Source organism: Sus scrofa, chromosome 13, assembly GCF_000003025.6.
Source record: "Sus scrofa isolate TJ Tabasco breed Duroc chromosome 13, Sscrofa11.1, whole genome shotgun sequence".
In the NCBI taxonomy this organism is placed as follows: Eukaryota; Metazoa; Chordata; class Mammalia; order Artiodactyla; family Suidae; genus Sus; species Sus scrofa.
In genome coordinates this window covers 1350160-1374546 of record NC_010455.5, presented here as the reverse complement: position 1 = coordinate 1374546, position 24387 = coordinate 1350160, and the positions used below count along the sequence as shown (strand labels likewise).

Here is a 24387-nt window from a genome sequence, read left to right as displayed (position 1 = left end):
TTTTCCATTATAGTTGATTTACAGTGTTCTGTCAATTTCTACTGTATAGCAAAGTGACCCAGTCATACATATATATATACTTTTTCTCACATTATTCTCCATCATGTTCCATCACCAGTGACTGGGTATAGTTCCCTGTACTACATAGCAGTCCCTCAATTTTTATGAACTCCATTTACAAATTTAAAAATAGGAGTTCCCATCATGGCACAGCAGAAACGAATCTGATTTAGGAGCCATGCGGGTTTGATCCCTGGCCTCACTCAGTGGGTTAAGGATCCAGCATTGCCATGAACTGTGGTGTAGGTCGAGACATGGCTTGGATCCCGCATTGCTGTGGCTGTGGTGTAGGCCAGTAGCTGTAGCTCCTATTCGACCCCTAGCCTGGGAACCCCCATATGCCATGGGTGCTGCCCTAAAAAGCAAAAAAAAAAAAAAAAAAAAAATTAAAAGTCTATCATTATACAATAATTATTATTCAACCATGACTTTCTCAAATTCATCTTCTGCCTTTGAAAATTTTCAATCTATTGGACAAAACGTTTCCATTGATAGGTGAGATATTAAGTATTTGGCCCATTTGTGCAGCAGTAGTGTGGCCCATGACCTATCCCCGAGTCACTTAGGGTGCTTGTTAAAAAATACGGATTCCTTGGTTCTCTGAATTTACTGAATCAGAGTCTGTAGATAAAGCCCAGGAATATGTGTTTTCAACAAATAACTTGGATGTGTCCGATGCATGCAAAATTTTGAGATTCATTGCAAAGATGTATCAGGAGCTTATTAAAGAAGAGATAAAGTGTGAGGGAACTGCATCTTAAGAGTCTGACCCAGAGAATTAATCAGGGACAGCTCTTTCATTCTAAAAGGAAAAAGTAGGGCAGAACAATCTTTCAAGTTCTTCAGCCCTAAAATCCTGAGATTATTTTGTCCTTGGTGTATGCTTTGAACATTAAAATCTCATTGTATCCAGGCTTCTGAGAAGGCTCTCCTCTGTCTTTTAAACTGATGTAAGTGCTTCTATGGATGACTTCAGAAAATATGGATTAATTTTTTAAATTGAATCCTTTTAGGATTGAAAACATTTTAATGGCAATCAAAGATGGAGTTCAGGCACTGTATTTGAGTTGCTCTTCATTTCTTCAGGGTTTTTGCATTTCAAAGTCAATCTGAAGTTGGCTAACTTGGATGGCGGAGAGAGGCGAGACCACTAATCCATCAAATGACATATTTTGGGTTACAGATTTTTGAAACCTTAGAAGTTAACATCAAGGCTTTTATTGCAACTTTCAAGGGGTGATATTAGTGAGGAAAAGCCTTTTCTGTCAGCAGTATAGACTTAGGGCAACAGTAATACTAGGTCAAGTTAAGTCAATACCCTTTTCATTAGAGTTGCCTTAGCAGTGAAAGTCATCATTAAACATTTCTCAAAGACAAAATCAAGGAAACAGAACAGGCCTACAGATATTGTAATAAGAACTTCTTAAACCAAGGTTCCATCCAAAACATTTGGTTTTTACTTTGCAGGTGGCTTAGTGAGAGAAAGTAATACACACTTTTCATATTGGTGAATTAAAATCAGACTGCTTCACAAAAATTATATTTCTTTTTCATATGAAGTATAATTTGTTGTGTCTTAATTTGTGAGTGGCTTGACTACCTGAATTAAAACCCAAGAAAAGCTGCAGAGTGTTTATTTAAAAACAAAGTAACTCCAGAACGATTAGCTTTTTTCTTTTTGGAGATAAATCTGCAAAATGAAAATTGTAGGGGGAGTAACTTGAGGAGGATAAGACCCAGCTTCTGATTAATTTAATCTTTGGGTATTTTGTCCTTTGTTGATTGACCACGTCCCTGGCTTCATTCTAAGAACTAGTACATTTCTTCTTATGATTCCACCTGGAGAGTAAGGGGAATTTGTGTACCCTCCTTTGACATTTTGCCTTAAGGCCTACCAGTGAAGTCTCCATTCTTTCCCCCGCTCCCCAGTAATCTAAATATATATTTCTTTCGTGGTAGGAAATTGTGCACACACTTAACATCAGTGCAGAAAACAGACAAGCAACTTCTATTCACCACTTGAGAGGGGAGCATAAGGAGGGATAGACTAACAATAAATGTCATCTAGCAAGTATGCTCCTATAGGCAAGGCAATTCAAGGGAAACATAGTTCTGCTCACTTACAAAGAAAATAATACCAGGGGGGATTAAGATGGTGGAATAGAAGGACTGGAGCTCAACTTCTCTCCTAAAAACAAAAAAATTCACAACTAAAGACAGCACACTTCACCAAAATGGACCAGAAACCTTAAAAAAGATACCCTACCCCAGAAGAAAAAGAGGAGGCCACATCAAGAGGTAGGAGGGGCGATTTCACGATATAAACAACCCCAACCTCCTGGGTGGGAAGCTCCACAGACTGAAAACTAACTGGTTCTCAGAGACTCACCTACAGGAGTGAGAGTTCTGAGCCCCACATCAAACTCTCATGTGTGGGGATCTGGCACAGGGAGAAAGAGCCCCGGAGCATCTGGCATTGAACACCAGTGGGGCTTGTGCACAAGAGCTCCACAGGACTGGGGGAAATGGAGACCCCATTCTTAAAAGGCACACACAGACTTTCAAAAGCACTGAGTCCCAGGGCAAAGCAAAGTCTCCATAGGAATCTGGGTCAAACCCGACTGCTGTTCTTGGAGGACATCCTGGGAAAACAGGGGTGAATGTGGCTTGTGGGGAAGGACATTGGAAGCAAAGCTCTCGGGAGTATTCAGCAGTGTGCCTTACTCTGGAGGTGGCCATTTTGGGAAAATCTGGCCCCACCTGTCAGCCAGCTGCGGAGAAGCCCCAGGGCAAACAACAACCCAGGTGGGACACAGCCCCACCCCTCAGTAAACAGGCTACCTAAAGAACCCCCAGGCACACAGCTGCCTCTAATCCCATCCAAAGACTAAGCCCCACCCACCAGAGGGATTAGAATCGGCTCCTCCTACCATGGGCAGGCATCAGTCCCTCCCATCAGGAAGCCTACACCAAGCCTCCATACTGACTTCAGCCACAGGGGGCAGACATCAGAAGTAAGAGAGGCTACAACTCTATTATCTGTAAGAAGGTCACCACACCAAAAACCTATAAAAATGAAAAGACAGAGATCTATAATGCACATGAGGGAGAAAGGAAACCCCCCAGAAAATCAGCTTAGTGATCAGGAGATTCTCAGCCTCCAGGAAAAAGACTTTAGACTGTTGATGCTGAAGATGATGCAAGACTTTGGAAATAAACTGGAGGCAAAGATGGATAACTTTCAGGAAACACTGACCAAAGAGATACAAGATATAAAACTTAAACAAGAAGAGATGCAAAATACGATAACTGAAATAAAAAATTCACTAGAAGCAGCTAACAGCAGAATACAGGAGGCAGAAGAACGAACAAGCGAGGTGGAGGACAGATTGGTGGAAATTACGGATGCAGAACAGAAAAGAGAAAAAAGATTGAAACCAAATGAAGAGAGTCTCAGAGAACTCTGGGACAACGTGAAACGCACCAACATCCATATTATAGGGGTGCCAGAAGGAGAGAGAGAGAGAAGGAGACAGAAAAAATATTCCAAGAGATAATAGCCGAAAACTTCCCTAACATGTGGAAGGAATCACTCACTCAAATCCAGGAAGCACAACAAGTACCATATAAAATAAATCCAAGGAGGAACACCCTGAGACACATACTAATCAAACTGACCAAAATTAAAGAGAAAATCTTGAAAGCAGCTAGGGAAAAGAAACAAATTACATACAAGGGCACCCCGATAAGGCTATTGGCCGATTTTTCAACAGAAACTCTGCAGGGCAGAAGGGAGTGGCATGATATACTCTACGTGATAAAAGGAAAAAACCCCCAACCAAGATTACTCTACCCAGCAGGGCTCTCATTCAGATTTGAAGGAGAAATCAAAAACTTCATAGATAAGCAAAAGCTGAGAGAATTCAGCAACTCTAAACCAGCCTTACAACAAATACTAAAGGAACTTCTATAGGCAGAAAAGAACAAGAGAAGAAGTAAAGGAAAAAGAGCAGCAAAAACAAATCCAAAGTAATTACTAAAATGGCAATAAGAACATACATATCAATAATTACCTTAAATGTGAATGGACTAAATGCCCCAACCAAAAGACATAGACGGGCTGAATGGATACAAAAACAAGTCCCATGTACATGCTGTCTTCAAGAGACCCACTTCGCGTCTAGGGACACACACAAATAGAAAGTGAGAGGATGGAAGAAAATATCCCATGCAAATGGGAATCAAAAGAAAGCTGGAGTAGCAATAGTCATATCAGACAAAATAGACTTTAACATGAAGAATATTTTAAGGGACAACGAAGGTCACTACCCAATGATCAAAGGATCAATCTAGAACATGATATAACAATTTTAAATATCTACGCACTCAACACAGGTTCACCACAATATATAAGGTTACTGCTAACAACCTTAAAAGGAGAAATCGACAATAACACAATCATAGCGGGGGACTTTAACACTCCTCTTATAGCAATGGACAGATCATCCAGACAGAAAATCAATACGGAAACACAGGCCCTGAATGAAGCATTAAACCTGACGGACTTCATAGATATTTATAGGACATTCCATCCCAAAGCAACAGAACACACATTCTTCTCAAGTGCACATGGAACATTCTCTAAGATTGATCATATCCTGGGCTACAAATCCAACCTCAGTAACTTTAAGAAAATTGAAATCATATCAAGCATCTTTTCCAACCACAATGCTAATACGACTGGAAATCAACAACAAGAAAAAACCTGCAAAAAACACAAACACGTGGAGACTCAACAACATGCTACTAAACAACCAATGGATCACTGAAGAAATCAAAGAGGAAATGAACAAATACCTAGAAGCAAATGACAACAAAGATACAACACTCCAAAACCTATGGGATGCAGCAAAAGCCGTTCTAAGAGGAAAGTTTATAGCAATACAAGCCCACCTCAGGAAACAAGAAAAAGCCCAAATAAACAAGCTAACTAGACATCTAAAGCAGCTCAAGAGAAAAGAACAGACAGGCCTAAAGTTAGCAGAAGGAAAGAAATCATAAAGATCAGAGCAGACATCAATGAAATAGAAATGAGGAAAACCATAGAAAAGATCAATGAAACGAAAAGCTGGTTCTTTGAAAAGATCAGCAAAATGGATAAACCCTTAGCCAGACTTATCCAGCAAAAAAGAGAGAGGACTCACATCAATAAAATTAGAAAGGAGAAAGGAGAAGTAACAGCAGCCATCACAGAATACAAAGGATCATAAGACACAGCTATATGCCAATAAAATGGAAAACCTAGAAGAAATGGACAAATTCTTAGAAAAGTACAATCTTCCAAGACTAAACCAAGACGAAATAGCAAAGATGAACGGACCCATCACAAGAACTGAAACTGACACTGTGATTAAAACACTTCCAGCAAGCAAAGTCCAGGACCAGATGGCTTTACAGGCAAATGCTATCAAACATTTAGAGAAGAGTTCACACCTCTCCTTCTGAAACTACTTCAAAAAACATTGCAGAGGAAGGGATACTCCCAAACTCATTCTATGAGGCCACCATCACCCTGATACCAAAACCAGACAAAGATACCACAAAAAAGGAAAACTGTAGGCCAATTGCACTGATGAACATCGATGCAAAAATCCTCAACAAAATACTAGCAAACTGCATCCAACAATACATTAAAAGGATTGCACATCATGATCAAGTGGGATTTATCCCAGGGATGCAAGGTTCTTCAATATCCCTAAATCCATCAGTGTGATACCCCACAAAAACAAACTGAAGAATAACAATCATATGGTCCCCTCAATAGACGTAGAAAAAGCCTTTGACAAAATCCAGCACCCATTCCTGATAAAAACCCTTCAGAAAGTGGGCATAGAGGGAACCTACCTCAACATGATAAAGGCCATATATGACAAACCCACAGCGAACATCATTCTCAATGGTAAATGGCTGAAAGAATTCCCACTGAGATCAGGAATAAGACAAGGATGTCCACTCTTGCCACTACTCTTCAACATAGTTCTGGAAGTCCTAGCCACAGCAATCAGAGAAGTAAAAGAGATAAAAGGAATCCAAACTGGAAAGGAAGAAGTAAAACTATTGCTATTTGCAGATGACATGATACTATACCTAGAGAACCCTAAAGACTCTGCCAGAAAACTGTTAGAGCTCATCCACGAATTTGGCAAAGTAGCAGGATACAAAATCAATACACAGGAATCGACGGCATTTCTATATACTAACAATGAAAAAGCAGAAAGAGAAATTAGGGAAGCAATCCCGTTTACCACTGCATCCAAAAGAATAAAATACCTAGGAGTAAACCTACCTAAAGAGACAAAAGACCTGTACTCTGAAAACTCTAAGCCACTGATGAAGGAAATCAAAGATGACACAAGTAGATGGAAAGACATACCATGCTCTTGGATTGGAAGAGTCAATATTATCAAAATGACTATACTACCCAAGGCAACATACAGATTCAATGCAATCCCTATCAAATTACCAAGGACATTTTTCACAGAACTCGAACAAAATATTTTAAAGTTTGCTTGGAAGCACAACAGACCCAGAATAGCCAAAGACATCCTGAAAAAGAAAAATGGGCCTGGAGGAATCAGGCTCCCGGACTTCAGACTCTACTACAAAGCAACAATCATCAAAACTGCATGGTACTGGCACAAAGACAGAAATATGGATCAGTGGAACAGGATAGAGAGCCCAGAATTCAACTGATGCACCTACAGCCAACTAATCGATGACAAAGGAGGCAAGGATATTCAATGGAGAAAAGAGAGCCCCCTCAATAAGTGGTGTGCTAGGAAAACTGGACAGCCACATGGAAAAGAATGAAATTAGAACACTCCCTAACACCATACACAAAAAGAAACTCCAGATGGATGAAAGACCTAGATGTAAGGCCAGGCACCATAAAACTCTCAGAGGACAACATAGGCCAAACACTCTCCGACATAAACATCTTCTCAGATCCACCTATCAGAGTATTGACAATAAAAAGTAAAATAAACAAATGGGACCTACTCAAACTTCAGAGTTTCTGCACAGCAAAGGAAACCCTAAACAATACAAAAAGACAACCCACAGAATGGAGAAAATCTTTGCAAGTGAATCGACTGACAAGGGATTAATCTCCAAAATTTATAAACACCTTCTGCAGCTCCATACCATAAAAACAAACAGTCCCACCAAAAATGGGTAGAAGATCTAAACAGACAGTTCTCCAAAGAAGACATATAGATGGCCGAGAAACACATGAAAAAATGTTCAGCGTCACTCATTATTAGAGAAATGCAAATCAAAACCACTCTGAGGTACCCCCTTACACCAGCCAGAATGGCCATCATCAATAAGTCTACAAACAAGAAGTGCTGGAGAGGGTGTGGAGAAAAACACACCCTAGTACACTGTGGGTGGGATTGTACATTGGTGCAACCACTGTGGAAAGCAGTATGGAGATTCCTCAGAAAACTCAAAATAGAACTCCCATTTGATCCAGCAATCCCACTCCTGGGCATCTATCCAGAGAAAACCATGACTTGCAAAGACGCATGGACTCTGTTGTTCATTGAAGCACTATTTACAATAGCCAAGACATGGAAACAACCTAAATGTCCATCGACAGAGGAGTGGATCCAGAAGATGTGGTACATATACACAATGGAATATTACTCAGCCATTAAAAAGAACGAAATACCAGCATTTTTAGCAACATGGATGGACCTAGAAACTATCATGCTAAGTGAAGTCAGCCATACAATGAGACACCAACATCAAATGCGTTCACAGACATGTGGAATCTGAAAAAAGGACAGACGGAACTTCTTTGCAGAAGTGCTACTGACTCACAGACTTTGAAAAACTTATGGTCTCCAGAGGAGACAGTTTAGGGGGTGGGGGGATGTGGCTGGGCTGTGGGATGAAATCCTGTGAAATTAGATTGTTATGATCATTATACAACTACAGATGTGATAAATTCATTTGAGTAATAAAGACAAATGAAAAAATTAAAACATTTTTTAAAAATTAAAAAAAAAGAAAAAATAGTACCAAAGCTCATACAAACGTGTAGGAATTTGTGTTTCTTTAACTAGCTTAGTTTAAAAATAACCTTAGGAAATGAAAAGCGGCATTGCAGTATAGGGATAAATTCCTGTATGTTATTTTAACATACAGACAAATTTTAGCCTTACTGAGGTAGACACTTACATATACAAAGGCCTTTTTCATAGGGGCTGTTATACTTATGTATGACTGTCCTAAATATTGGCTTGAAGCTGTCAACTTCCTTGATCTTTCACTAAGGCAAGCTTTTCATTTTTTTTATTTTCATTTTATTCCTTCCTTCCTCCCTTCCCTCCTACCTTCCTTCCTTCCTTTCTTTCTTCCTTTCTTCCCTCCATTCCTGCTCTTTGGCTTTCTTTCTGTCACTTTTTACCTGAAGCTATTCAGGAAAGGGATGTCAACATGTTGATAGTTTTCTTTATTCCATTGGAGGTGTTTTATCATATTCAGAGAATCCAAAGTAAAAGGAGATCTTGTTTTTTGATTAAAAATTTTTTTCTTTTTTCATGTGAGAGGCAGGTTAGGTAGAGGCCTCTTGGATAGAAAAGGAAATCTGGGATTGGAAAAATGTATGTATTTCCACTCACCTTTCATCTGAAGCGCTTTTGTGTCTACTTCTCAGGATGCTTTAATGATCTAATGTCAGAAGTGTTTTGTGCAACTTATGGAAACATTATGACAGTAGAGCTTGTATGATCCAGCAGAATTCTGACAAACTCTAGCTTAAAAAGAGAGGGAGGAGTTCCCGTCGTGGCGCAGTGGTTGATGAATCTGACTAGGAACCATGAGGTTGTGGGTTCGATCCCTGCCCTTGCTCAGTGGGTTAACGATCCTGCGTTGCTGTGGCTCTGGTGTAGGCTGGCAGCTACAGCTCCGATTCGACCCCTAGCCTGGGAACCTCCATATGCCGCAGGAGCGGCCCAAGAAATAGCAAAATAAATAAATAAAAAGAGAGGGAAAGAGTTCCCATCATGGCTCAGCAGTTAACAAATCTGACTAGCATCTATGAAGACACAGGTTTGATCCCTGGCCTCTCTCAGTGGGTTAAGGATCCAGCATTGCCATGAGCTGTGGTATAAGTCACCAACGCAGCTCGGATCCTGTGTTGCTGTGACTGTGGCATAGGCCAGCAGCTGTAGCTCCAACTGGACCCCTAGCCTGGGAACCTCCATATGCCGAGGGTGTGTCACTGAAAAAAAAAAAAAAGAGAGAGAGAGAGGGGGGATATAAAGGCAGTCTTGGAGAATGATAATGAGACAAAGATCTTTTTGACAAGGAGGCACATATTCAGTTCAAACTATATGATCTTCCTGGGCCAGAAAGTCCAGCAGCATATTGAGTTTCAATGAGGGTGCCAGTTGTTTAATATGTCATTTTTGACTCGTCATGCCCCGTGTAAAAGGAGAAAAAATGCTAGGCAAATATTTACACATTTTACTGAAAGGAAATAAAAATGCATTACAAATGAGTTATTCAATTGACCTCATGTTTGATTAGAAATAATTTCTCTTTAACTCTTTCATTGCATACAAGTGCTTTTACTTTGCATCTAACGATGATGACTCTGTCAGGCATCCTAGGGGTGTGGCCTTGAGCTGTGAGAAATTTGTCAGCGTTTATTCAAGACTTTATAGGCCAAAGTAGAATGCCTAGTTGAGAAGAGGGCTCAGGAGGCTGGCAGTATTAGGGCAAGGAGAGGAGAAAGGGTCTCTGTAGAGCCAGCGGGCCCTGTGATAAACAGTGGCTGCTGTGGGTCAGCTCTTGTTGAGAGAGAGAGTTTTTAAATTCCTAACTGAAGGAAAGTTTGAAAACTTATGCTGTTTTGTTTCAGGGCCGAGATCTGGACTATAAAATTCAGGAATATAAAGAGGCTGGAAGAACTTTTCCAGAGAGTCAAATAATAGAATGGTTTATCCAGCTGTTGCTAGGAGTTGACTACATGCATGAAAGGTATGTGCATCTGTTACTGAGGGATAGTGTTGTATTAACAATCACATCAGAACTTGAAAAAATGTCCACAAGATACACAACTATAGGTAAACATCTACAGTATGCTTTTTCATGAAGACACTATTCAATGATTGTATCTAGAGGATATACTTGATTACCTTTTTTTTGTTGTTATTCTAGAAATCAAACCAGCCTTAAATACAAGGCAGAAACTTGTATCCTATATCTGATCTATTCTGTGAGCCACAAGAGGTTCTCAGATACCTTGAGCATACTATGGATTTATTATACCTCCCAGTGGGCTTGAGCTGTGAACACCCTAGCATGATGCAGGTGAACTGCGTGGTTACTTTGGACCGTGTCAGTGCACTTCTGGATGTGTTCACATCCCCAACAAACTGAGGGACTGAGGCAGAAAATATGCTAAGTATTCAGACTGAAAGTCACTTTTGATACTAAATATCTGGTAAAGGTCAAACTATGAGTTCAATCATCTATAATTTGCCTTTGCAATCTCTGCCTCAAAAGTGTATTTCAAAACTTTTTATTCTTTTTTTCTGCAGGTCAAAAGTAAGACGTTTTAGATGTTAAATATTTTATAGACCTGTCACATGATATGAATAAATTTGAAAAGATGGATATACACAGACACATAAAAGTAGCTCCTCTGAGGGGTCCACGTTAGCTTACAACTTAGAAGGTCGGTAGAACATGTGATAACATTCTTCTTGAACAAAAGTGTAAGTTTATAGGGTACACCAAGGTCTGGCTATCCATGGATGTCGTATAGCTTAAATGTGTTATCTGTGCTTTCTCATGGCGTAGAAAGTAATCCAATTATTGTCTGCTTTGCCATCTATCTTCTGAAACATATGCTTGATGGGACAGATAGCCACTGACTTATTGACAGATAGCTGCTAACTTATTGACTTATTGAAAACTCACAACAATCCTTTGAATGGTGTCAAACTATCCTAAGAGACAAGGATAGAAGAATATCAAATAATCTTTTAATAAGATGCTAAAGCTGCTGGATATAAGACTTCCAGGCACATAGTTATATTTGTATCCCTTTTGTTTTCTCTACTGTCCCTTGGTATATTTGTTAGTTTAGACATAAGGAAAACAACACATATAAAGATGCCAACTTTGGTGCTCGGTGTGGAAAATATAAGCCTGAAATCTGGTTGATCTAGTTACCCAAATATTTTTCATTACATTTGGTTCTGCTTAGTAATAATTAAATGAGTTTTAAATATTCCTTCAAAGAGAGGATTTAAATCTCTTTTGAATCCCTCAACATTCTAGGAAAGTCATTAAATAGGGCTAAATGTCTGGGCGTTTGTGGCTCTGAAATACCGTCTTTTGTGATTCAGATAACAAATGATGCCTCTTTCGTTATGTTATTATAACCAATCATCGTAAAGTTTTTCTCTATAGATGGAGAAATTTAAATTTTATATTTAAGTTTGTTCATTTGCTTACTAAATAGTGATAAGTTAAAAATAAAGCCTAACATCAAAGATATGTTAGTAAACCAGCAGAGAGAAAACATGTGCCCCAATAGCTGTAAATGGAGTAGCATGGTGGGTATGCAAGATTCAGAGCCTCTACTACATGTGTTTTATGACCTTGGATAATCCGTGTAACCTCTTGAACATTTGTTTCCTCATCCATAAAATAGGGATCATAATGAGACTCTCCTTGCTTACTTTATAGGGCTATGGGGAATATGCATTGAGATATTACACGCTTGGAAAGTTTGCAAACTCTCAAGTCCTATGTAAATATTGTCATTTGTAGTTGTAATTCAATGTAGAATGAGAGCCAAGCCACCAGAAAGGGTAAAAGAATCTCTGACAATAACAAGTGTTGCCAAGGATGTGGAGCTACTGGAATTCTTTGCATTGCTGTTAGGGTGTGAATTGGTAAAAAACACTTTGGAAAAATGTTTGACAGTACCTCCAAAGCTAGACATTCAAATACCTTGTGACCCAGTAATTCTGTTCTGGAGATGAAATATGAGTATCTATGTCCAACAAAAGACATGTACAAAAATGACCTTAGAAGCCTTATTTGTAATGGCCAAAACACAGAAAATGTCCATTCACAGTTGGTTAAATAAATCGTGGTGTAGTCATACAAGGGGACACGACTTTGCAGTAAAGAACATGTGATTGATGAATCTCAGAGACGTGATGTTGAGTGAGAGAGACCAGATACAGAAGGGAGTACTGTATGACTCCATTTATATGATGTTCAAAAGTGAGCAAAATCAATGTATGGTGAGTCAGAATAGAGGTTACATTTAGAAGGTGTTTTGACTGAAAGGGGGACAAAGAAGCCTCTGGGTTGCTGGAAATGTCCTACATTTTGATTTGGGTGGAGGATTACAAGTGTGATATGTATCACAAGTACACATATGTGGTATGTATTACAAGTTCATAAGCCTAAGATTTGCACACTTTAGTGTAAATAATACTCTAAAATAGACAATATGTATGTAAAGAAAATGACAGTTTAAGTGCTATAGGCAATCAGAAGAGGGATAATGTTTTTATTTGGGGGAATCAATGAAGTTTTCTTGGAAGAAGTGTTATTTGAACCACGGTGGGTTTTGTCTTTTTTGGGGGGAGGGGGCCTGCACCCATGGCACATGGAGGTTCCCAGGCTAGGGGTCCAGTCAGCTGCAGCCGCCAACCTACACCACAGCCACAGCAATGCTGGATCCTTAGCCCACTGAGTGAGGCCAGGGATTGAACTTGAGTCCTCATGGATGCTAGTTGGGTTCATTAACCACTGAGCCATGATGAGAACTCTGCAAAGTGCATTTTGAATGTGGTGAAAGATGGGTCAGACCTTTCCAGACAGTAACGAACAGAGTGAGCAAAGTCACAGAGCTGATAAAACAGCACTTTTAGGGTGAATGATGAGTGGTTCCATGGGCAAGGCTCTTGGAGTATGTGAGTGGAGCTATGAATCAAGGTAGGTTTAGGTCAGATTGTAGAGGGCTTGATTTTGTAGCATTGATGTTGAGTCCACAGAAGCCTTCTGAGTGGAGCTGTAATATAATCTTCCTGGAACTCCCAGATCTTCAGGAAGATTAGATGACAAATTATAGAGGATAGAGGGGGGCTTGGGTTATCAATCTGGAATCTTTTATAACATCCACGCATGGGATCATAAGACCTGAGCTAAGGTGGCAGCAGTGGGCAGCGTACGGAAAGCCAAGAGTGAACTTGACAAATTTGACATGAAGCAGATATATGAGTGGTGCTAGGAGAAGGTCAAAGATTAACCTGTTCATTATTTGAGGGTGAGTGAGAAGTTGCAAAATCAAATTTGAAGTTGTGGGTGGAGGGTAGCATTCTTCTTTGCAGGTTTTAGGTTTGGGGTTCCTCTTTTTGCATTCTTTCAGGGCTTTTTTTTTTTTTTTTTGGCAGATTCTTGCCTACATGTAACTGTTGTTTTCTAGCACTATTAGGAATTTCACCTTGAAAAATTTCTCACATTTCTGGGAATTTGGGGTGTGATCAGAGGTAGGTGTCTCCATCTTGTTTAATTTTCAGAAAAGTTTTCAAGTGGAAAAATGCTATATATTATTCCTAATCATAAATACATAATCTACTTTTCACTTCTATAGTTTTCAGTATTTGCATAGTTCTAAGATATGTTTCCTTCAGAGATTAAACTTATTTATCTTAATTATCAATTAAAAAAATTTAAATCCAAGAGAATGATTCTTTTAGCATATGGCATAGACACACAAATAAAAAAAAAAAAAAAAAAAAAAAAAAAAAAAAAAAAAAAAAAAAAAAAAAAAAAAACAAATGATATAAAAAGCTAAGAATATGCACAGTTCACTCAAAGCTACCTTGAGAATGTAGCATTAAAGCTCCTTCCTCATGACCAACACAGAACCCTGACCTTGGTGATTTAGGACAAGCATTTACTGCTCTTGTTGTCTATTGGTAGCTGCAGATCAGGTGCAAGCCTTCCCTACCTACTGCCTGCACTGAAGGATCAGCTCCTGTCTGGGACGGGCTTTCTCATGGCGAGGGAAAAGCAAGAGTCAAGGGAAACACTGAGTGGTTCTTAAAGATTCTGCTCAGACACGCTGATTGTCTGATTTGTTTGCATGCCCTTGACCCTAGCAAGTCACATGACCAAGCCCGGTGTCATAGTGACACGATTCCTCCCAAAGGGGACACTCACTGCCAGACAATGGATGTGCAAATATTTGGGCACATGAATACAGCCTCCCTCAGCTTTCTACCGAAATCTTTCAAACTATAACCAATACAATAGATCTATCTCCAAAGCATTATTCCAGCATTTTCCTCTTATGGCCTATAGAATATGTTAAAATGTATTTTGAAAATTACAGATAAGTTAGGAAGATCACTTTGGAAATAAGAAGATGGATTTGGCTCCTCTGTTGCAAACACCTTGCAAATTATTTTAGTGCCCATGATGGTTAATTTTTCTTTTCTTTTCTTTTCAGGGTTGCACCTGTGGCATACAGAAGTTCCCAGGCTAGGTGTCAAATCAGAGCTGCAGCTGCCGGCCTACACCACGGCCACAACAATGTGGGATCTGAGCTGCATCTGTGACCTAAACTGCAGCTTGCAGCAACACTGGATCTTTAACCCACTGAGTGATGCCAGGGATCAAACCAGCATTCTCATGGATACTAGTTAGCTTCTTAACCCACTGAGCCACACCGGGAACTCCAATGTGATGGTTAATTTTATGTGTCAGTTTGAGTGGGCCATGAGGTTCCGGATGACACATTGCTTCCAAGTATGTCTATGAGGATGAGATTAGCGTTGGGATCAGTGGACTCTGTAGATTGCTTTCTCCATAAGCTTGGACACCGTTCAATATCTTGAAGCCTGAATAAAACAAAAGGCAGAGGAAGGAGGAACTTTCCCCCCATTTTCTTGCCTCACTGATGAGCTTGGACATTTCAACTCATCTTCTCTTGCCCTTAGACTGAGAGACTCTTAGACCATTGACTTACCTGGTCTTAAGCCTTCGGACTAGGCCTGAATTACATCACCAGCTTTCCTGGGTCTTCAGCTTGCAGATAGCAGATCTGGGAACTTTTTAGCCTTCATAACTGCATGAGCTGATTCATCATAATAAATCTCCATCTATCTCTAAATCCATATCTCTGTCTCCTATTTGATCTGTTTCTCTGGAGAACCCTGACTAATACAGTGCAGCAACAGAGGAGATAGACCCTGGAAAAACCAAGACAAATGAGGTTACAGAAGAAACAAAGGGTTTGTTTACTTCTTTGGAGCTTTCCTGTGCTTATTTTAATTTGGCTTATTTATACATTTGTAATATTCTAAATCTATGGCATATTGCATAAACATTGATAAATAATGATGTTATAAGCAGAGAATATTCATAGTTCACCAAAAACTATCTTGAGAATGTAGCACTAAAACTCCTTCCTCCTCCTGGGCCTGAATGTCAGGCAGGTAGACAGAGATAATTTTGTTAAAGGTGTCTGTGTCCTGAGGCTCATCACCAAGCTCCCATGGGCTGGTCCAGTATCTGAGGGATTTGGAGCCTTTCTTCTCTTTGGTCCAGTTAATTGGCTAATCTTTGTACCATCGTCTTCTCTGGATGCCACAGCAGAATTGGACATGAGGGAACTTCCAGAGACAATGTCATTTTGCTCTCTCTCTCTCTTTTTTTTTTTTTTTTTTTGCCTCCAGTGCTAACAGAGAAACCACAAAACAAATAACTACCCCCCAACTCATTTCTGTTGAAGGGATTCTGTTCAGTTAGCCTTGATTTTTTAAGCTGAGGCACAGAGCAGTCTCTCTGCAGGGAGCTCCTTTGCTGGTGATCTTGGTGCTCCCATAGTGGAGGAGAGAACAGGGCCTTTCCTAAAAACGTGTGAGTAGGTAGGAGTGGAGGATGGCTTTGGAGAAGACCAGGTGATAGACCATCCTTCCTCAGCTGGCAGAAGGGGCATGGTAGGTCCTGAGCAGGGAGTGAGTTGCAGAAGAGTGAGGGGTTGGACCCTGTGGTTACACCACTGCCAGTAACTAAGTCTTGTTTCTTGGGAGGTCATCTATAACTCAGAAGCTCTATTTACTTTTTTTTTTTTTTTTTTTTTTTTGTCTTTTTGCTATTTCTTGGGCCGCTCCCGCAGCATATGGAGGTTCCCAGGCTAGGGGTCCAATTGGAGCTGTAGCCACCGGCCTACGCCAGAGCCACAGCAACGCGGGATCCGAGCCGCGTCTGCAACCTACACCACAGCTCACGGCAACGCCGGATCGTCAACCCACTGAGCAAGGGCAGGGACCGAACCCGCAACCTCAGGGTTCCTAGTCGGATTCGTTAACCACTGCGCCACGACGGGAACTCCTCTATTTACTTTTCATCATTATCGTTCATCTGTGAGGCTCGGTAGCCTCACAGAGACTTTCCTTTTTGATATATTGCTGGTAACAAGAGCAATATGAGCAATAACAATAACCATTTGGTGTTGTTATAACCAGAGTTTATTCACAGTTTATGTCACATCTCTGCTCTAATGTCACTTTCTTCAAGGCCTTCTCTGACCCCAGTGTCATTCTAAACCAGTGTCTCCTTACCCTGGTTAGTCTCTAGCTCCTGATTCTGTTTATTGTTTTGATAGCACTGTTAGCTGACATGGTATTACGAATCTGTTCATTTAGTTATTTTCTGCCTATTTACCTTACCAGGATGAAGCTTCATGACTACAGAGAAAGTGTCTTTTTTTTTTTTTTTTTTTGGCTTTTTAGGGCCACTCCCACAGCATATGGAGGTTCCCAGGCTAGGGGTTGAATCAGAGTTGTGGCTCTTGGCCTACACCACAGCTAGGGCAACACAGGATCCTAGCCGTGTCTGCAACCTACACCACAGCTCATGGCAACAGCGGATCCTTAACCCACTGAGCAAGGCCAGGGATTGAACCCGCATCCTCATGGATGCCAGTCAGATTCGTTAACCTCTGAGCCATGACGGGAACTCCCAGAGAATGTGTCTTTCTTGATCGATCATTGCCAGGGCCTGGTAATGTGGTTCTCAGCACCTCATTGGATTCTAATTTAATTTCTGGGAGGCCAGAGAATCTGTGGGCTGCATCGGGTGGATACTTTCATAAACTTGGCTTTATAAATTAGTTCATTGTCAACTTTTGAAAATATTCCTTGTGTGCCTGAGAAAAACATTTTAAAACTTTTTGATGCAATATTCAATTTATGTGCATTAGTTCAAGGTAATTGTATTTTCTAAATCTATAATTTTGTTTCTAAAATCCATATTCTTATTATTTTCTTGTCCACTGAATCTACTAATTACTGAGGGAGGTATGTTAAATGTCCCACAATGATTGTGGATTTGCAAATTTCTCCTTACATTTCTTTTTTTTTTTTTTTTTTTTGTCTTTTGTCTTTTTTGTTGTTGTTGTTGTTGCTATTTCTTGGGCCGCTCCCGCGGCATATGGAGGTTCCCAGGCTAGGGGTCGAATCGGAGCTGTAGCCACCGGCCTACGCCAGAGCCACAGCAACGCGGGATCCGAGCCGCGTCTGCAACCTACACCACAGCTCACGGCAACGCCGGATCGTTAACCCACTGAGCAGAGGCAGGGACCGAACCTGCACCTCATGGTTCCTAGTCGGATTCGTTTACCACTGCGCCACGACGGGAACTCCCTCTCCTTACATTTCTATTAATGTTTATTTTTGCTATATATTTAAGCCTATATCATCAGTTGCACACAAGTATAGAATTTTAAAATCTTCCCAATAATTAGTTAATTAATTAATTAACTAGTCTTTTTAGGGCCACACTTGTGGCCTATGGAAGTTCCCAGGCTGGGGGTTGAATTAGAGATACAGCTGTCGGCCTACACCACAGCCACAGCAACGGGGGATCCAAGCTGCACTGGCAACCTACATCACAGCTCATGGCAATGACAGATTGCTGACCCACTGAGCAAGGCCAGGGGTGGAACCCTTGTCCTCATAGATACAGGTTGGATTCATTTCCACTGCGCCATGATGGGAAATCCCTATTGATTTATTTATGTAGTAAAACTCTTTATTCTTAATTTACTTAATATTGCTTTTTGCCAGCTTTCTTTTGCCTGGAATATCTTTTCTCTCCTTTTGCTTTAAACCTTTCTGTGTCCTAATATTTTAAGAGTGTTTTTATAACAGTTTTTTAAAAAAATAATTCAGTCTTGTGTTATAAATAATTCAGTCTGTGTTTTAATAGATGGTTTTACTCCTTTGTAATTAATACCACATGGGGTGTATTTCTATCATTTTATTTTGTTGTTCTTCTTTTCCTCCTTTTCCTGCTTTCTTTGGATAGGTCGGGTTTTTGTTATTTCCCTTTTCATCTGCTAGTTTGAAAATTATACATACATCTTATTCCTGTTGTTTTAGTGTTACCCTTCAGTTATTAAATGCATACTTGAATAAGTGAAGTTTGAAGAAGGCAATGTATTTACCCTTTTTTTAAAACAGTACAGGACTTCAACTCCAATTACATTCCTCCTTCCTCTTATATATTGTTGTTATTCAGGATTTCAGTTCTGTTTTCTCTTCATGCTCTGCAAACCAGTGATTCCTGTTGTCATCAGTGCTGGTCAATAAGCCACACGTGTTTACATGTCCTTACTCTACCAACCGTCCAGACCCTCCTTCTGTGGCCATTTTATTATGAAATAAATCCTTAAGTTATGTGAATGGTAAACACTATCGTTTGTTTACTTGGAAATGCCTTTATTTTTTGCTTGTTCTTTCATACTAGTTTAGTTATTATTTTAGCTGAGTATTTTATATTTAGCAAAATGTTCAGCTCATTTGTCCTGTTGTTTATTAGGCATACAATTCTAGGTTGACAGGTAATTTTGTCTAACATTTTATTCCCTGGTCTTCTGTATTCTGTTACTGATGTTGAGAAGTCACTTTCCATCTAGTTGTCATTCTTTTTTTTTTTTTACTTTTTTAGGGCTGCACCTGCAGCATGTGGAAGTTCCCAGGTTAGGGGTCAAATCAGAGCTACAGCTGCTAGCCTAGGCCACAGCCACAGCAACACGGAATCCCAGCCGAATCTGCAACCTACACCACTGCTCATAGCAAATCTAGATCCCTGACCCACTAAGCTAGGCCAGGGATCAAAACCATGTCTTCATGGATGCTAGTCCCATTCATTTCTGCTGTGCCACAGCGGGAACTCCCTGTTTGTCATTCTTATTAAGGCATTCCCTTTCAGCTAGCTCTCAATACAGAAATCTTTGTCATCGGTGTTCTCCAGTATTAGAAAGTTTTATTTAGTTGTGGATTTCTTTTTTCTTTTCTTTTTATTCTGCTTGAGATTTGTTTCTGAAATTGTGAATTCATGTCTTTCTAAATTCTGAAAATTCCTAACTCTCCTATTGCTTTGGATTTTGCCTCTTCTCTACTTGCATCTCACCTTTCAGAATGTCTGTTACGTGTATGTTGGACTTTCATATCTTGTTTTCATTTCTATGAACTGCTTCTAGGGATTTGCTTACACATATGTTAGAAATTTAACCATATTTAAGATGTCTTTTATGCTCTGTTTTTCACCTTTTTATAATATTTGTATCTCAGTCTGAATATTTTTCACTAACCATTATTCCAGTTTCTAAATCTTCTCTTCTGTGGTGTCTTATCTGCTTTCAAACATAGCTACGGAATTCTCAATTTTAGTAATTATATTTGTTTCAGTTCTAGAAGTTTTATTAAGTTCTTTTTAAATTGTTTCTAGAATCTAGTTCTCTCATTGTGTCATTTATTTTCCTTGAATGTATTGCTCATTGTTACTTTTGAATCCTGTTCAGTAATTCCAATAAGTGGATTACATATAGATTTATTTTCTATATATCACCTTGATCCAATTAGGGTTTGAGCTAGTTTAGGCTTGTGAGGGCTGGTCTATTTCCAATTTTTCTTTATTTCTAGTCTTCAGGGTTTCCAGTTGAAGGCTTTCCTTATTTATCAAGATACCTTCTCAGCAGGAACTGAAAGCTCTGCTTAGTTTTTTAGTCTCTTAGTAGCTGCTTTCTCCTGAATACTTCACCCCAGAGCATCATAGGATTCAGCTAATGCCTCAGGATGAAATCCATTCAGAATGTCAGACTCACTTGTCTTTCATTCCTTTTTCTCTGGAAAATATGCCCCTCAAGTCTTGGGTACCTTTGTAGCCCTGAACTGCTGTTATTGTCTTCCAAGCCCAGTGAGACTGCAACAAGCTCTGGGACAAGCTCTCTTCTTTTGCAAAATACCTGAGAGGAAAACACAGTGGGAAGTGCTTGTTCATCTCAGTACACCCCCTCCTTTCAGGCTTTGGCCCCTCAAGTACTAACTGCCTTTGTTTGCCTGACTCATGTCTGAAATCTTAGAAGAGCACTCAAAGTTTGACCCAGATTTTACATTGTTTAAATTTTGCAGCGTTCTCTATACAACTTGTGGAAGTTGGAAGATTTAGTGTAATAGAAGCTTATTCTATCAGAATTGGAAGCTGAGGTCTTAATCTTGAGTTTATTTCAGTGATCATATTTTCCCCCTAGATATGCTATTTGGTTTTTTCTCAAATCAGTGTCATCTTTTTTTTCTTTTTTCAGTTAGTATTCTGTTTCAATCTTATGTTTTCTATTTTTTTCATTATTTCAATCATTTGAGTATACTTATTTTATAGTTTATATCCTATTAAGTCAACTGAAATTCTCAGGGGTTTAATTTTATTATATATTATCTTCTGATTGCATTTGCATTTGCTTCTGCCAGATGCCCCAAGAGGGTATTAACAGCTGAGAACCAATTTTTATGTTAATTTCTGGGTTTGGGATGTCTTAAGCCATAAAGCTATTGCATATTTGAATTCCAAATGTGATTGGGCAGAGACATTGTTGCAAAATATGAAGGGAGGTTTTTTTTTCCTCCACTCAGAGTTCAGACCTATACAAATAGCTTTCTTATCATTTTGTTTACTTGTGAGTGAATGTTTCTTAAATCATATGGTCACTTAGGGTATGGACCACATATAAGATTCTGAGTTTATGTAGTTATACTAGTTCCAACTCGCCACATTACATGGGCTCAAGGTCTTACCTCCTGTGAGTCCTGAGCTCCTTGAGCAGCTGATAAAACAGCACCTACTGCTCCCTGAGGCTTTCAGATTTCTTTTTGTATAATCCCCAAGGATTTGCTAATTTTCTTGTGGGCCTAGCTGTGGATATGTGAAGAGACTCATATGCTAACACTTTTAGATTCTTTTTAGGCAAAGGTTTTCAAGTTGTCTAGTTCTTCATGATTTCAGAATGAAAATCTTAACTGACACAATTTACATTATTTGTTTATAGTAGGACTTTTTAAATGTTATCTATTATTAAATACCCTTATCAACATTATTTCCACATATCTATAAAACCTGAACATTTGGATTCTAATGTATATAATGTTATAAATAGATATAATACGTATACTATAAGTAATAGATTATATATATTATATAATAGACTATAAAGCCTTGTGATAACTGTCTCGTGAGCTGTGTGTATGGTTACTGGATATAGTACCATGTAGACCATGCTATAAATATAGATAAAATCTGGCCTGTTGAAATAGTTGGAAGTACATTACCCTTCTCCCAGTTACATATTTCCCTACCTTTAAAACCTTTATTTTAAAACCTCTATTTTCTCAGGGAAATTAGAACATGTTGTGGCTTTGAAGCTTTTAAACAATGAAAGATATGTCTCTGGGAGTGTATATTTATGTGTGAGTCACTTAACATTCAGTCATATATATTATTTATATTTGGATTTTAAAAGTTTTTATTTTTCATGGAATTGTGTATCTTTTTTTTTTCTTTTGTAGGAGGATACTTCATCGAGATTTGAAATCAAAGAACATATTTCTGAAAAATAATCTTCTTAAAATCGGTAAGTTATTTAAAATATGTGTTCCATGGAAGAGACTCTTCTAGTTGTTATTAATATATCAAATTGAGGTGGTTCCTGTCTTGGCTCATTGGTAATGAACCTGAATAGTATCCATGAGGATGCTGGTTCAATCCCTGGCCTTGCTCAGTGGGTTAAGGATTGGTGTTGCTGTGAGCTATGATGTAGGTCACAGACACAGCTCAGATCCTGTGTTGCTGTGGCTGTGGTATAGGCCGGTAGCTGTAGCTCTGATTTGACTCCTAACCTGGGAATTTCCATATGCTGCTGGCACAGCCCTAAAAAAAAAAAAAAAAAAAAAAAAAATCAAATCACGATATAAATTACCTAAAAGTATTTAGAATAATTATTGGTTTATTTTGAACTTCTTTAATTTTATTCTTACTTGGTCGAGCTCAACAACCACCAAAAAAACCAATTATATTTTGTTTCTGATTATCTGATATAAACTGAGGTACAAAACATTTGCTATATACTAGGTAGATACACATATTTTTTGAGTTCCTAGTCCATGTCAGGCACTAACCACTAACAAGTGGTTGGATTTATTTTACTAGTTTGATTACTATGGTTTCCCACTCCCTCATTTATTTTATCACAAGGCAATTAGCGGTTACAACATCATTAAATGTTTTTATAGTTAGTTCTCCTTTAGAATTGTACCTCTACTCATAGCATTACTGGGCTGTTTGATCTTCAATGTAAGATGTTCCTAGAGGGAAAGGCATAAAATCAAGCAGCTAATTAGGCAAGTATACCAAAGCTGATGGATTCAAATTTTTATCGTTTTTTGAAAAGTCTCAGGTTTTTTATTAAAAAAATTTTAAATTGTAAATGAAGAACATGCTCTACCCCCCTCAGATAAAATTGCAGATCATATTCAGCACTTCCAGAATCATTCCGTTTGTCGTTATTCAGACTTGAAATAGATTTTCATTTCAAGTTGTGGTTTTCCATAATTCCAGAAATAAGAATTTTAGCTTATGTAATTCACTTTCCTGGCTCCAAAGTCTTCTTTCTCTTTTAAGGCTTTTATTTTTAAAGCTATTCACCAGTATTGTGTAATTTAAAATGTATAAATTTCTTTCCCTTTAAAGTGGTATGAATCACTGCATGTTAAAAATGTCAAATTAGACGCTCAGTTGTTAATTTCCAGTGCTGATTTTTGTGTTTTAAAGTATTTATAAGAATTAATTATTCTTTCAAGGGGATTTTGGAGTTTCTCGACTCCTAATGGGGTCCTGTGATCTAGCCACCACTTTAACTGGAACTCCCCATTATATGAGCCCGGAGGCTTTGAAACACCAAGGCTATGACACAAAGTCGGATATCTGGTGAGTGGGCATGTGCTGGTCCAGGGGATTTACTTATCTGCTGCCCCAAGAGAAGGTGCATTTTGTTTTTCTGGCTCATTTACTTATTACATCCACTCACTTTATCCCTTTTAAATATGTTATTCTGTGGCCAGTGTAAAAGAAGGTTTTTTGGATTTGAAACTTCGTATGTTCCATTAAATTCGTTTCAAAAATTCTCTTAATTTACAGATTAACTGGTTGGTTTGTATTTTTTCTTTTTGAACCACAAGAGAAAATTCTTAGTGTATCATAAACATTAAATTTTGATATGTTTCTGCTAGCCTATTAGATAAAGCATTTGTAATTCTAAGCACCATGCTTTATTTGATTTTAAGGTTAACTTCCATGTCTGTGGAGAATATATAACTTTATTTTGTATCTTCTTGTTGCTCTTAAGAATCTTTACTAAAGACATTAGCTTGAAGGATAAACTTAAAAAAAAACATTCTGGGTTTTCAGTGATAGATGCATCTGAGATTTCTCAGCTTCTTTGAGCTCTGCATCAGAGGAATTTCTCACCAGTTTAAATCTGTGTAGAAGCCATGTGGAAAATTGTATTCTATTGTTAGCAGTAGATCCTATTTGGGGAAATTTTCCTTTCCTTTGAAGAGGAATCTTATATAATTTTCAGGTTGTTAAGGGTCGAAAGGACAATTTAGCTGAGAGCTTGTTAATTAAGGAAATAATTATTGTATGCAAATCAGCTTAAGTAGTTTTGAGCTTTCAAAGATGAGCAGTGTGAAAGATTGTGCCCACTTCATTCCTCTAAAGAGGATAAAGTAGAAAGTTACCTTTTCTCTGGTTAGGGAATAGTAAGTGCAACAGGGTTCATGCCCTGGGATTCTCATAAGAGTCATTAATCCTGTTCTTGTTCTGGTTTCTCCCAAGTGGGAGAGAACACTGTCACCATGAGGCCTGGTAAGGGCAGATCCCCTT

At 38.8% G+C, this 24387-nt stretch overlaps 1 protein-coding gene across 4 annotated transcripts in view; it reads left to right on the top strand.

The window, feature by feature from the left end:
• Positions 1–24387, top strand: part of NEK11 (NIMA related kinase 11) — a 290466-nt gene that overhangs the window by 61144 nt on the left and 204935 nt on the right. For 3 of the 4 annotated variants that reach the window (XM_021071328.1, XM_021071326.1, XM_021071327.1), the window contains exons 4-6: positions 9992–10110; positions 22014–22078; positions 23304–23430. In XM_021071328.1, the coding sequence (XP_020926987.1) occupies positions 9992–10110; positions 22014–22078; positions 23304–23430 (311 nt within the window). The remainder of the gene's footprint in view (positions 1–9991; positions 10111–22013; positions 22079–23303; positions 23431–24387) is intronic. The other variant, XM_021071329.1, reaches the window with a different exon arrangement.